Raw genomic sequence first — 15,757 nt, 5'->3', positions numbered from 1 at the left:
CTTTATTTTATAATACATAACAATAGACGTCCAAGTAAATAAATTATCGAACGATTGCCGAAACTTATATCTATTATCTAAATACTAACCACAGATAACCATTTTAACAAAAGCAAGACGCAAACAAATGAAATAGTTTATTTTCTTACATTATTTTTTATCATTAGTTGTATGTTGCACAATAATAAGTACACATTTTTAAGTTTGATTATTTGCATTTGTTTTTTATAATAATATAATTTAAATTTGATTGAACACATTAATTTTTCGAAGGAACCTAATAATATCTATACAATATTTATATTTAATTGGTTGAGAAATTGTATTAAAAAAAAATGGTGATATATTAAACCTATTTTAATAAATATTATATTGGTATACAACTATTTACTTGATTATAATGATTATCTTCCAATCACAGAACGCATAGCCATCGCCTTGGGGGTCAGACGATAAACGGCGGCTCAGTCTGTGTGCGCGAAAGCGGTTCATTCTTAGATGGAATAGAGTATAGAACAGTCTATTAACATAACCAATAATTATTGTTAAATATCAGTGTTTATGATTTATTGTTTTAGCAGTTATGTTAAATAAGTAATTAAAAATACGTTTTCTCGTTAAATAAGTTTGATGGGGCGGCCAAATTAAAATTTGCCTAGCGGCGGCAAATTTTGTAAGCCCGTCTCTGAGTCACCAGGGATGACCCAATGAAGCAATAATATGGTGATATTATCAATAAACTGACTGTATAATAATTCTGGTGAGATTTTTATCACACTGATTAGGGTTTTCAAATTTCTTGGACGTTTTGATAAGAAATTAAAGGTAACTACGCAGTACGCATTAAAATTTTAAAATCCATGACAAAATAATTTATTTTGTTATGAAAATCATTTGGTCATTCGATTCATCTGAACTCCGTTAGTTGAAACCCATACTACTCTCGTAAATGTCGAATCTTAATAAATAAATTATATTCATACAAAATAATTATGGTCAAACACTTTATAAAATATTATTTTTAAGAACATTTCTACTTTATATAAGATTTATAAAAAAAATGTTCCCAATTTTCCAATTTGAAATCAATTAGTCATATATTAAATTAAATATTTAATTAGATAGGTTAACATTAATTAATTTGTATTTGATATCAGCATTACAATCTCGATTTTTTTAAAGACTTGCATTATGTTGATATTATTTTAAAAAAAAATTGAATTACTTTAGTAACCATAAATACATTAATTTTTATATTTTAGACCATCTGAAATTACACTAAATAAGTAATGATGTTTTATTCTACTGTGAATAATCAGAATACAGTAAATTGGAGAAATAATTTGGATGATATATCCGATCATGATGAGTAAGTTACAGATTAATTCTTAATTTCGGGGCGCCATTTCTGCATAAGTAAAACACCGAAACCAAAAACATTTACTGCGTATAATATCTGACCATCTTCAGTCTTAAAAAAATGTTAATATCATTATGCATTGCTTATATTTATGAACTAATGCTTCTTTTGTATAGGAGATGCTAACAAAAACAAAAAGCTTAATTGTAGTGCATTTAATAACAAGGTCCATGAAACCATTTGCAGTGAACATGTTAAATAGTTAATTAGGTCAATTTTTTTTTCTTTGTCAGCCACTTAAAACTATTTCATGTTACCATAAATTTAATATAAAATGTCTTGTATATGGTTATGTTGTACATGTAAATACAATAATAGTTATAATGAAAAAAATTAATATCACTTAAGTAAATTACCTATTTAGTTTACAATAAAAGTTCAATATTTAAGAGAATTCTACCCAAGCACTTGTTGTCTCTGTCTTATAAATGTGCTATGTAACAAATTGTTGTTAGGTAAGAACAGTAACTATGCTTATGAGGACGTTATACCCGCACGTGTTGTCTCCGTCTTACAAGAGCGTAACATATCAAATTGTACGTTCAGCAGATCACGCTTAGCTCTGTTAGTTTAAAAATTAGAGTGAATTGACCTCTTATTAAAGTTAAAGGTAAGATTATCAAGGAGGGCTTCTCAAGGGCTTTTTATTATATTTTAATTTTAATTAATAAACTCATAACTCTCTTTAAAATTAAAATATAATAAAAACCCCATGAGAAGCCCTCCTTAATAATCTTACCTTTAGCTTTAATAAGAGGTTAATTCACTCTAATTTTTAAGCTAACAGAGCTAAGCGTGATCGGCTGAACGTACAATTTTATATGTTATGCTCTTGTAAGACGGAGACAACACATGCGGGTGTAACGTCCTCTTAAGAGTCAGCTTTTAACTCAATATTTTAATTTTCAAGGTGATATAAGCATTTTTAAGTTTCTAGTATTTCACATACCCATATCTTATTTGCAAATCAAAATATTGAAAAAAATTGCTTATGCTGAAGCTCAGATAATGTATATTCATACCTAAAAGCTATATAGTATAGGTGTCAATTCATTATAATATCAAAACTAACAGTTTACAATTGAAACCAGTCAACATAAATTTGGTATGTTATATGTTTCTGACACAGAGATAACAAACCCAAAGTTAGAACTCTTAATTATTATGAACAACTAAAAATGATTAAGTAAATAAACCTAAAATATAAATAAAAATGGTCTCTTGGTATTCCCTACCAAGTAGAAAAATCAAATAGGTGGGCAAATGTACACAATCCTTTACTTTCCAAATGGCGTCCCTTATTTAACCTTTTTTAAATTAAATCAATTTAATATTATGTTTAAATTTTAGTGATTTGGATAATGAATTGCCTCTTTCATCAATATCAGATTTTGGGCACCCAATTGGTAATATTTCAACTATAAAAAGTTACGTTAATAAATGTAAATCTGTTGACCATCAAACAAAAGGAAAAATTAAACAGGATAACAAATTACCTCATCCGTCAATAACAGATTTTGGGCACCCAATTGGTAATATTTCAACTATAAAAAGTTACGTTAATAAATGTAAATCTGTTGACCATCAAACAAAAGGAAAAATTAAACAGGATAACAAATTACCTCATCCGTCAATAACAGATTCTGTACACTCATTTAATGACCATAAAAAAATAAAACATGTATTTAAAAAATATGAAACAGTTGACCATCAAATTGAACTGGACATTTATCAGTATAATGAACTACCTCTTTCATCAATAGCAGATTTCTTGCCTCCAATTGATCATAAGCTTCAAAATAGTGAATTACAAAAATGTGGAACTGTTGATTACCAAACAGAAGAAAATAATAACAAAAAAGACAAATCAACTCTTTCATCAATCGTACATTTCCTGCATCCGTTTGATGACAAATTCATAAAATGTGAGGCTGTTGATAACCAATCAAAAGAAAACATTAATCATTACAACAAATCTGAACCAAATAGATTAATATGCAATAATGAACAGAGTACAACTATTGTAGATGATCCATTAGATAAATATGAGTGTGATATTTGCGGTAAAATCTTTCCTAAGCGTGCTGATATAATTCAACATTTTAAAACTTCATTGTGCTTTCCAGAAATTATATGTAAGTATATTTGATAGTTTTTAATTTCCAAAATAATAACATATTATTTTATAATAGTTGAATGTGCTAAAATATAAATTGAATATATTTTTTTTGATAAACTCTTTGTTTTTAAGTCTAATTAATTATTTATATATATGTATGTAATTATAAGAGAGCTTAAATTTTTAAAGACGAGGGACTTATTATATTAAGTTTTGCTTATATTAATGTACTTATTTAAATTTTCCTAAGTTGCATTAAAAAATGTATTTAAAGTTACTGTAGCAAAATTACTTTTTACTATAGTTAATAAATATGTAATTTAAGTTACTTTTTTGTACTTTTGTTATTTTGTTATTGTAATTGAGTTATTTTTATACTTTTAAAACATAACCTAATGTAACTTGACCTAATAAAAAAAAAGTAACTTAAAAATAATTTAGTTACAATTTTGATAAGGAATTAGTAATGTAATTCAATTACCAAAAAAAAGTAACTTCCCCAATACTGCTAGTTTGTGGTATTGATAAGATTTTAGTACTTCTGTTTTATCATATTATGTTTGTTATAATTGTACAATTAATAAAACATTTTTCTATGTAAATAATTCAATACATCACATTAATGCTAATGTCGGTCAAACAGTGTGGGGAGTATAGATCCTTCCATGACCTTTTTCCAATATTCAAAATAAAATATATTTTTAATAATCAAATAGCGCATATTAAAAAGTCAGCTATATTTCCCCATCCTCCCTCATGACAAAAATCTTCAACTATCGCTGATTAATACTATATTAGTATACCAATAGTACACACATAGGGCTCATTGTATTTTTATGTTATACAAAAAAATATTTGTATCATCTTAATTAAAATTTATCAAAATTGTATGAACCAAATTAATTAATAACAATAGAATATTGGTGTTGGTGTATCTAAATAATTCAATTAGAAAAAAAATTAACTTCTATTATCTAGTAGGTACTGAGAATCTATATTAAACAAATAATACAAATATTATTTTGTTTATTATGTCAAGTTTTTGAAAGTAAAATAATGACAAAAGTCGTACATAAATACTGTATAATTCAACTGTAGAGTACCAATAAACATAATATGTAATAACAAGCAAACAAGGTACTCTATCTTACACAAATTATAATACTTGGATAAATGACTAGAGAATTGTATCTATTAATCTATTATTATTCATTTATTATTACTATATTTTCATTGAATTATGATAAACTAATGTAAGATAATAATCTAATGAAAAAAATGAGTTAATAATTTTCAGAATATTGCCAAGTTTTTACACATAACTGATGTCCTATAACTTGGTATTACGATAACTGCAGCTTAGCATGTCTTTTTTTTTTTCATTGAACTTAAACCCGACGACTAAGGCCATTAGCTGTTGTAGGGGTTATGAACTGTAGTAGGGGTAAGGTTGGTACGGTAGGTTGTTTTTATGATTGTTAGGGTTGTTACAGTAGGTAGCAAACACGTGTATGTGTGGCAAGGTTTTAACTACTACAAACCCGGGTGGTCACCCATCCGGGAGCTAGTAGTTGTGGCCGTTACTTACTCTCAGTCGCATTCAGCGACTGGTAGCAGCCAACGCGCCACGCCAAGCCTCATATTAGTCTTTTATTTTATTTGTTTTTGGTAATCAGTAATTGCCAAATTGCCTAGTTTGTATTCATAAGATATTTTTTCACATGTCAATAACACACTACTCAAATAATAATTATCTTGTTTAATTTGATAAAAAGTACCGCATTATTTATTGTTCATTTAGATAACAAATATATAAAAGATCAGAATAAGAGTTATCATATTTTTTTTATTTAAGCTTCGACAACTGAGGCCATTAGCTGTAGGTTGTGGTACTGTAGGGTTTTAGAACTGTAGAGTTACGAAACACGAGTGTGTTTGTTTGGCAGAATTTCTAGTGGGCACCCTCATATATATTTGTGTTATTAACATTCAATTTTTCAAACATAAATGTATACGGTTATATGATGATACATTCATTTTTTTATTATTATTATTTTTATAACTTACAATTCAAATAAATATAAGTATTGAAATTGATAAGAATCAAATTATCAAATATAATTTTGTACAATTTAATTACACTTCAATATTTTTTAATCGATCATCAAACATTCGTATTCGAGCATTTAAAGATTGCAAATTAGAAACTGCACTTGCTAAATGTTTAGGTATATACGTTTCAATATTATTAAGTAATAGTGCATTGTTCTTGAGAGTCTTAGAGGTTTCTGAATATTGAGTTCTAATATTGTTCACTGTTACGGCAAATGCCTCAACTAAAACAAATTATTTAGATCAATTTTATATAAACCATTTGCAATTTTTAAATTAACAATAACCACTTAACAGTTAAGTAGAAAGTTTAAACTAAATAGATTTGAGATTTGTACAAAAATTAATTATTTAATCATAATTATGTTAATCAACAATTTTAAGAACGCCATACTATGTTGAGACTTAATACTTAAGTTGTAGGTGATAAATTATTTTAATAATGAGAGAATTATAAAAAATATAAAATTGTGTTTGTGTTTTCATAGGTTGGAAACACAATAAATACGATCATTTAGTTGATGATGTTTTTAAGATGTCCATGTGTATTGTTGAAAATATGTATTAATATTAGAATAATATAGTCAAAGAAATACATACCTAATGGTGTAAAAAAAATATTTTTAATTGTACAATGTTAATTAATTTTGAAGTTTGTAAAGTTAAAAAGTTTCTTTATAAATAAGATTCATATCTGGCAAATCTGACAAAATCTAGACAAATCTGTCTACTTAACCATTAAATAGTGACTGTAGATTTCATAATTAAGAAATGCTAATATGCTACCTTTAAGACGAAAAATTTCTAAAATGGTCATTCTTTGTAGAATGTGGGGTAACAAATTTGATTCTTCTCTTGCTCTTAAAAGAGCTTCATAGAGTTTGTTAGTTTTTTTATCTACTTCTAAATGTTGATCAAGTTCTTTTGAAGTAATTTGTTTTAACTTAGGTAATAAGTAAGCAACTCTGGATTCAATTACATTAATTTGAGGTAAAATTTGTTTGGACAATCCTCTTAATACAGAAATGGCTTCAACCAATCCATCACTGTTATTGTTACCAGCTAAGCGTATCTGTAAAATAGTTTAAAAGTTAAAGCAGGAAGTGAATAGTGTACATGGATCTATAGAGACGTAGGCGGTAAATGTTCAATAGGAAAAAAAATGCTTGTACCAAATGTTTAATGTAGTAAATAATTAATTAAATAATAATAATAATAACTTATATTAGAGTGTTTTACTACATAATTTTCTTAGTAAGGTTTAACAAAACTCATGAACTATTTTGCAAAAAATTAATATTATTGTCAAAAAATTATTAACAACTGATCCCCCTAGCTACCAGTTACATCCAATTGTTATTTGAGATTAGCAAAGCTGACATAAAGTTTTAAATAATTAAGGAATTATAAGGATGCCACAAGTGAACGTGCACTACTTACCCTACTCAAGAAAAATTAAAAAATTAAAAATTAAAACAAGTCAAAACACGCGGCCCACGTCATAATGGAATTGATGTGCACATTCATTTCTATACACATAGCCAATTAAATTGTTTTCAGCAAATTATTTTTAACATTGCTTGTCAACATCATAATTTATTTTTACTCTCACTCATATTATTATATTCTGATCATCAGTTGATAATTTTCATAAAAGTTATTTAATACAATCTGTAGTAAATAAATATATAATATTGCTTATATTTATTTTAGATGTGCATTACTTCATTAAAAACCCACAGCCCCACTAAACGCCATGCAAAGTTGTAAAAAAACATTTACCATAAAAAGTATTTTAAAGATCTAAATCTAAATCATATAAAGTTATGATTGCACAAACCAACTTAAAACTGTAACTTATTTTCTAATGTTCAATCTACATAAATATTGTATTGTTATTTATTATGTTTAATTGTGTTGTATTGAACTTGCTGCACCCACCACAACATATGTTTTTGGGATGTTGTCATAAGCCGTATCTACTTTTAATTTTTGTTGTGTCTTTATGTAAACATATATTTTGACAAGTAAACAATATATTATAATATTATTATTATTACTTATTTAATTAAGATTAATATTAACATTAAGTGAAATATAAACAAACTTTTATGCTTTTAAAATTTAAAATTATTAATTTAAAAAAACATAGTACTCCTCACCAAAATTGTTTTTTCAGATCCAATAATTACTTCCAATTTTTGAAGACGATTTTCTAATCGTGATATTTGTTGTAATTGTACACTCTTTAATGTATTAGGTTTTAAATCTGTTAGTGTTGTTTCAATATTCAACACTTTGGAAATATTATTAATCAAAATGAATTGTTCTTTATCGACTCTACACAGATATTTTTCTAACAATTTAGTACTAATGTAATTTCTGAAAATAAAAATGAGACATTAAAATCAATTAAAGATAAATTGATATACAATTCAAATATAATAGAACATTTTTTAATAATAGCAACTACCAAATGAGAATTATTATTAGATACAATCAAAATTTACAAAATTCTTTGAAAAATGTAATTTAGAATAACTCACTGTAAATTAAAAATTTTAGTATTTTCATGACTTTCTAGAAATAATTGTCCATCAACACTGTACATTAGTAATTTGTTTAGTATATTTTGTATTTGAAATCCAATATTAACACACAGGCTTTCATTTTGATCAATTTTGTTCACCTTAAAATAAAATTGTACTGACTAGAATTTGGTTACACACAAATATCTAATCATAAATTATCATTGATAGGTAATTAAGTAGTTTTATTTGTTTTATATATACAGTATGTCCTAAAAGTCCATAGTATCACCCTTAGTAGCTCTGTGAAAAATCTATATATTTCAACGCGGATTTCTTTAGTTTTTACAGAAATAAGTATGAAAATTAAAGTTGAATGGCATGAAATTAAATTTGTTTATACAATAAAGTTTTTTTAAATTTACAAGATACCATTTTTGTAAATAATTTTTTTTAAACTGATTCTAAAATATTATATTAAAATTGAGTGAAAATTAAAGAAAATTAAGTTTTTGAATTTCTAAGAATGATATTTATGCTATCAAAATACAAAATATCACATGCAATTTTTTTAAGATCATTTCAAAATTAATATAATTTATGTTAAGTATACTAGTATACACAGTATAAAAATATACCTTAACTTAATAAAATAATTTTAAAATTGGCACAACATAATAGCTGGATGGCCCATTATAATCTAAAGAATGTATAAAATGTATTCTAATGTATTCAATAAAATATATAATATTTCTAAATTATTTTCAAACAGCTTTTTCAGTTTTTTGTGATTCCCTCAAAAAGTCAAAAGTCAAACAATTATTTGTTCTATTATCAATATATTAAAGTGCTGAAATAAACTTATAGACACAAGCTTGTGCCCGGGTGTGCACTATAGGGCTATTATAGCCACACTTGTGGCTAGGTATTTTTTTAGATAGGTCCCAGGTACTTTTGTAAAAAGAGCCAATAACTATCTATTTTCGAAAATCAGAAAATTTTTTATGAATTTGATCATAAAAATCGTGGCGACTGGTACTAGACATATTATGCTTTGAATGTAAATTTAATTTTTTTTAAGGGGATGTTTTGTAAGTGGGTGGATGATCAAAAAAAATAAAAGGCGGTGAAACAGAAGGTTGTGCACTTCTATGCTTGTAGAATTTTGTAATTTCTTAAAGTATGTCAACTGAAAAGTACAAACCAATAGTTCGGATTCTAATATAGTACCAGAATAGTTTTAAACACATCAGATACCTAATATATTTATAGAAAATAATTTTTATAAAATATGAAATTCATAATATAGAAAACTAACTATTTGAAAATTAGATTCTTGTATCAACAAATCCTCGGTTTCAAACTTCAATCTATAATATTTTTGCAGTGGCGTCTCTTGTTCCCCTTGAGCAGCTAATTCCCAATAATCACTCCTAAAAATAGATATAATATTTTACTTAAGTTTAGTACCTACATGTATGAACAATTGTTAATATTTACTTTAACTTATGTTTAATTTTAGATGATTTGTTTAAACTGTCCAAAACATCTGGGGAAAAATTAACATTACTTGAATCCACGAAATATTTATAATATCCGCTTACATTTCTTTGAATATTAGAATTAATATCTTCAATTTCCTTGATTAAAGAAAATTAACATATTCTTAACAATTAGATGGATTATAATCAGTTGTAATTTAAACGCATTTTAAAAACTAAAAATATTACCGGATTATTGAACTTCATTAAAACTAGTTTATCATCTTTGAAAATAGCAAGAGTTTCCCATTTCTCTTGGATATGACGGGGGTGTGATTTCCAATTACTCTAAATTAATACAATCATAAAAAAAAAATTGTAAGCTAGAAATTGTATTTAAGTTGAAATTTAATTGTGTAACCTCACATGTGGTATACTGGTAAGCATACCTAAAGGAAAATATATAATACCAGTATATACATAGGCACCAGCAAGTTATTTTTTCAGGGAGGCGTTTACTGCATATACTCTGTTCAAGTTCAGAAATATAGTTGGTGGCGACTAATTTTTGTAGGGCAGCAGTCAAGCAACACCTATTTGTCACCCTCGCCGTGTCAACTATTTGTACACCTGTAGAGTGGTTTTGAAAAGCCCCTGCACATAAGTCAACCACAGACTATGTTTCTTAGTTTGAACAGAGTATAGTAATTGATAATATCTATAGACAGTATATACCTTCACCATAAGTGAATGTTAAATTATAACTACAATTGGTTAATTATATAAAAATTCCTACTAAAAATAAAACTACCTTTGGAATCAATAAAAAATGAAGGTATGAATTGTATGGATCAGTAGGTATAGTCCACTATCTTATAGAAGTATAGCAACAGAAGTCAGAAAATTAACAAAAAAAATTCTGTTCCATATGTATTTTTCAACTAGGTAGGTACTTTAGTATTTTTTAATATCTAATTTTATTTCTTATGAAGTGTTTTATTTAGGTTTCTGAAAAATATTGTAAATTATGGAGGTACCTACCTAAATATAGGTATCTAATCTAACCAATGATATATACATTAATTAAAAATTAACAATATTATATTAATTAGGTAAATATAAATAAGAAAGAATAAAACTAGTCTGTAAAATTACTATGGAGCAATTAAAATTATTAATCAAAATTATGTTTATAATACATATGTCAAACATATTTTTTTTTTCTATTAAATCAGAAATAAAATATTAAGTACTGTACTTACAGTTCCATTGAATTGAGTTTCTTTAGGATCATTCATATTTTGCATAAAAAGTCAAAAACGCAATAGGTACATAACACAAAAAAAATTACCTACTTTAAACACTACATATTTCTTAGCATAATAGGCAAATTCTTGAGTCTTGGTACAAATAACTATATTTTAATGTTACATAATATTATTTGTTAAATAATAACAACAATTAACTGATCAGTGATTGTCACATAAATAATGTTTAATCATTATTCATAAGATAAACTAGTCATATTTTGGTGATTTGATCCAAATCTACTAATGTTGTATTGAAAGGTAATTGATAAACATATTTTTTGAAAACGAAATGTATAAAATAAACGTTAACTGCCAAAATGTGTGTGATTGTCTTTAAGTTTGCAACTATTTATTGACCAAGCAATTGATAAGAAAACATACAATCGCAATCATGGCTATCCATATTCCATACCATAGAGTAATACTCTATGATCCATACGACGGACCAGACAATAAAAAAATTCGTACCTATTACCATCGATTAAATAAACACAATATATTTAATCTATGTAGTTGCGGTCACTGAAAAAAAAAGGTTAAGCATCAGTGCATCACTGCTTGTACTGTATACAATATATTATTACGATTATACTATTGTTATAACTTATAAGTTATAATTATTGTTATGCTTTATTTATTTTATCGGTCGCCAATTGACTGTTATTGTGAGTTGTGACGACTGACGAAAATTAATTTATACCAAGTTAATACCACATATTGTTCAACATTTGTCTTTAGATTATATAATTTATACTGAATAAGACCTAATATCAAATTGAATACTAAAATGTTTTAAGTAAGTTTTAATCGTAACCAATATAAATAACGGAAACAATAATGACCATTAATTCAATCTTATAAAGGACCTTAGGTTTGATCGTTATTATTCTATAATGTTTTTAACCTAATCTTTTTTTATAAGACAGTGGGTATAATTATAATTCATAAACAGGGCTCGGGACTTAATGTGCTTAAAATCTTAAAAATATTGATAACGATAAACAATAAAATTGATTTACGAATAAATAATCAAAAATTATTTTTAAATACTATGCAATAAAAATCAATGAATTTTAAAAATAATAAATATGCATGTGTAGAGAAAAATCCAAAATATGCAAAAATATGCTCAATAAACTTTAAAACTTTAACTCCAAACACCGCAGAACAAATTTGTACCGGAACCGGATCAGATATTTTTTTCCATTTACTTCCCAAACAAATATGCAAATGTATTAAGCCCCGAGCCCTGTTCGTAAAGAAATTAGAATTAACCCAGATCTGCAACTAAGAGACGAATTACTCAAAATATAATTTTATTTAATAGGTTTAAAATGCCTACAATTCTACAGTAACAACTATAGGTACATCGATAATTGAATATTTCTATATTAAAATAATGCGTTTATAAATTGTAATATTATAGTGTTTTATATGTATTTATGTTTAATACCATACGTTTTATTACACGAAATACGAAAGTGCCCCATTATTATTTAATATTTTATTTTAAACCACACGGAAACAATAATTGAATATTGAACTCACACCACTTGCCATGTAGTTAATACGAAGCATCTATGTTAATATTACACCAGTCGATCAGCTTTGGTTTCAATAAATTAGATAATACAATTTAGTTCATCTTTTTTAATACTTCATAGTTTAATACTATTTATTACTTATTATCAGGGATCGGGACTTATAGCACTTACAATCATTAAAATAAACGCCTATGCAAGTGCTTAAAAACATCATTATAAGCCCTTTTATAAGCACTCCAATAAATATTTAAAAAACTTAAATTCAAACAAAAATATTCAAAAAAAAAAAATTTGGACTATTTTCACTACTGGAGAGTTCGGGAGCCAAGCCCAGTCTTTTAAAGTTCTTAAGTAAAAGTATTTGAATAAAAATACAATTTTAAAATACTTATTCGTTTTAGATTATGTATTTTCTATTTGAGTTTTAATTTTAATAGCGTAAAAAAATAAAATCAAGATTTTTTTCTTTACTAGGTACTCAATCGAAAATTCCAATACCTACTTCGACAAAAAAATCAGATGTGTATATTTTGACAGCTACACCAAGTGATACGGTATACAATGCTCTATAAAATTAACGAAAGACCTGAAAGTTGATTTATAATTTGAAAAAAGGTATTTATAAAAAAATTTTAAAAAAGTAGCTGGTACCTAACTGAAAGTATATAATATCTATAATTACTTTTTAGTTGATACTCAATGATAGTGATACAAAAATAAATGATTGATTAAGATTTTTTTTTAAATAATCTGATTTGTTGTGTTGAAAACAAAAAATTTGATGGCTCGAGAATTGTGCAAATTTTGATTGCACTATCGTTTTAGCTCGTTAACATACATAAGTTTAAAAAAAATTGAACAATTTGGGAGGGGTGGTAAATAACTAAGTTAGGTATTACCATAGACATAAAACAACTAGATAAAAGTCTTACAATCATAATATGCCAACAGGGCAAAATTGCATGGTTAATAATATACATAATATTATCTTCGTAGCATATTATATTCCATATAAATATGTATATATATATATATATATTACCTAATGAGTTATTTCGTAAACATTGCCCCGTTGACGTACGGCCGCACTCACGACTTCAATGTTCCTGTACACGCAGTCCGGTATCTATAGTTGTTTTATATGTCTATGGCCATTACACACTTAATCATTTAATATTGTTTATAATTTAAATATGTGTAAAATAATTAATATGGCAGGCGTGGATCTAGAACATATTAAGGGGGGGGGGCATCTTAAATACAATATCAGCCTAAGTCTGACAAAAGCATTGTACATACTATGTAAGCTAATAGGTAAATATTATTATTTAAATCCCAGTTTATCAGTACAATAAAATAAATAAAATAATTAGATAAGTAATATAAATCAATTAAAATAATGATACGTAATATATAATGTTGAGGTAGACAGATATACAGAAGCTAAAGGTAAATAAAAATAAGATCGGATATAATATGTAATAATATAATAATATGTATAATTGATATGAATAACTATAGTGCTCCAATGCGTAATATAAAACAACGACTAATCGTCCTACAGGCTAGTACATATAACGAATACGCTATAGAAATATAAAATGACTAGCGTCTGCTGTACTACAGTGTGAAATGTGTGAATAATTTGCTTATAATCTATATAATACAGGGTGTGTTGTTTACATTCAACACTTCCCCTTAAACAATATACCCTAACTTAGAATTAATATATCTAATTCCCAACATCTCCCTGATTTCTTGGAATCTTGGTCGTGGAGTTGGCTTAGTCAATATGTCAGCTAACTGCTCCTTGCTTGGCACATACTCCAGAGAAAACATCCCTTCACTGAACTTCTAACGAATGTAGTGATATCGAACATCGATGTGTTTGGTTCGCTTATGGTATTCTGGATTTTTCACTAGTTTGATGGCACTTTGGTTGTCTGCATACAGAACTGGTGTATCTCCCTGTGTCTCCAGAAGATCACTGATAAGTAGCGTCAACCAAGTAAGTTCCTGTATCGATTGGCTCAGCGCTATGTATTCTGCCTCAGTAGTCGAAAGTGCTACCGATTTTTGCCTTTGTGAACACCATGCTACGATTCCATCTCCCATCATGAAAATGAATCCTGATGTTGATCGTCTCGTTGTTGTGTCACCGGCATAGTCTGCGTCACTATATCCACGCAACTTTGGTGTTACACTAGAATCATAAATTAAACCATAATTAAACGTTCCCTTTAAATATTTAAATATACGTTTCACCGCATTCCAATGAATTGTCAGAGGCTTTTCTAAATAACGACTGACAAGATTTACTGCAAAAGTTATATCAGGCCTTGTTATTTGGCTTAGATACAACAAACTTCCAACTGATTCTCTGTATGGAACTTCCCCTGCTTCCAATGACCCTGACAAATTTGGATCTAATGAGTGTTGTGGATCTGTGGGAATATGCAGGACGTTTGCTTCTTCCATATTGAACCTCTCTAGAATGCGCTTGCAATATGAAGATTGGTGTATGAAAATTGAACCATCAGGTCTCTGATCAATTTCAATACCCAAGAAATGATCAAGTTCACCTTCCTTCGTCTCGAAGTTGTCCTTTAGGTAGTTCACCATTGTGTCCACCAGCTCGTTGTTTGTTGCTGCGATTAGCCCATCGTCTACAAAAATAGCGACAATTAGTAATTGATTATTTTTATTGCTTACGAATACACAAGGGTCTGCTTTTGTTTCCTTTAGGTCAAAGTTCACCAGCATATTTTTGAACTTTTTGTTCCAGCACCTGGGTGCCTGTTTCAACCCATATAGGCTCCGTTGAAGTTTGCATACTAATTGTGTTCCATCTTCGTAACCTTTTGGCTGTTTCATATAAATGTCTTCTTCAAGATCTCCATATAAGAACGCTGTTTTAATGTCAAATTGTCTGAGCATTAATTTCCTGGCTGCTGCTATCGCAAGTATTACTCGAATTGAATCGTATTTCACTACTGGACTGAACGTTTCTTGAAAATCTATTCCATGAACTTGCGCACATCCCTTTATTACTAACCTTGCTTTGTACCGATCAACATCTCCATTTGCTTTGTATTTAGTCTTGTATATCCAACCATTATTGATAAGTTTTATATTTTGAGGCAAGTCCACAAGTGTCCTTGTTAAATTTTTATTCAATGACGACATTTCATCATTCATTGCTGTCTTCCAATCATCTGAATTGTCGCCTGTCATAGCGTCTTC

The 15,757-nt window shown here is 27.4% G+C and overlaps 2 protein-coding genes across 2 annotated transcripts; one reads left to right on the top strand and one right to left on the bottom strand.

The window, feature by feature from the left end:
• The first annotated feature begins 1,235 nt into the window (after positions 1-1,235).
• LOC111032729 lies at positions 1,236-3,569 on the top strand. The gene is made up of 2 exons (XM_022313167.1): positions 1,236-1,369; positions 2,771-3,569. The coding sequence occupies exons 1-2, from the start codon at positions 1,290-1,292 to the stop codon at positions 3,567-3,569; spliced, it is 879 nt and encodes a 292-aa protein (XP_022168859.1). The 5' UTR covers positions 1,236-1,289.
• Positions 3,570-5,675: 2,106 nt separating this feature from the next.
• LOC111032751 lies at positions 5,676-11,335 on the bottom strand. The gene is made up of 8 exons (XM_022313198.1): positions 10,923-11,335; positions 9,910-10,008; positions 9,680-9,819; positions 9,498-9,612; positions 8,198-8,340; positions 7,814-8,033; positions 6,438-6,723; positions 5,676-5,875 (listed from the first exon to the last, which is right to left on the bottom strand). The coding sequence occupies exons 1-8, from the start codon at positions 10,965-10,967 to the stop codon at positions 5,676-5,678; spliced, it is 1,248 nt and encodes a 415-aa protein (XP_022168890.1). The 5' UTR covers positions 10,968-11,335.
• Positions 11,336-15,757: the final 4,422 nt, after the last annotated feature.

This window comes from Myzus persicae, unplaced genomic scaffold (assembly GCF_001856785.1).
Source record: "Myzus persicae strain clone G006 unplaced genomic scaffold, MPER_G0061.0, whole genome shotgun sequence".
Taxonomy (NCBI): Eukaryota; Metazoa; Arthropoda; class Insecta; order Hemiptera; family Aphididae; genus Myzus; species Myzus persicae.
This window is presented reverse-complemented; position numbering and strand designations above follow the sequence as displayed.

Coding starts and splice junctions, on each gene's coding strand:
- LOC111032729 (XM_022313167.1), top strand. CDS start 1,290: ATGATGTTTTATTCTACTGTGAATAATCAGAATACAGTAAATTGGAGA. Junction 1,370..2,770: donor GATATATCCGATCATGATGA/GTAAGTTACAGA, acceptor TTTAAATTTTAG/TGATTTGGATAATGAATTGC.
- LOC111032751 (XM_022313198.1), bottom strand. CDS start 10,967: ATGCAAAATATGAATGATCCTAAAGAAACTCAATTCAATGGAACT. Junction 9,613..9,679: donor AAAATTAAACATAAGTTAAA/GTAAATATTAAC, acceptor ATCTATTTTTAG/GAGTGATTATTGGGAATTAG. Junction 8,341..9,497: donor AAGAATCTAATTTTCAAATA/GTTAGTTTTCTA, acceptor TTTTATTTTAAG/GTGAACAAAATTGATCAAAA.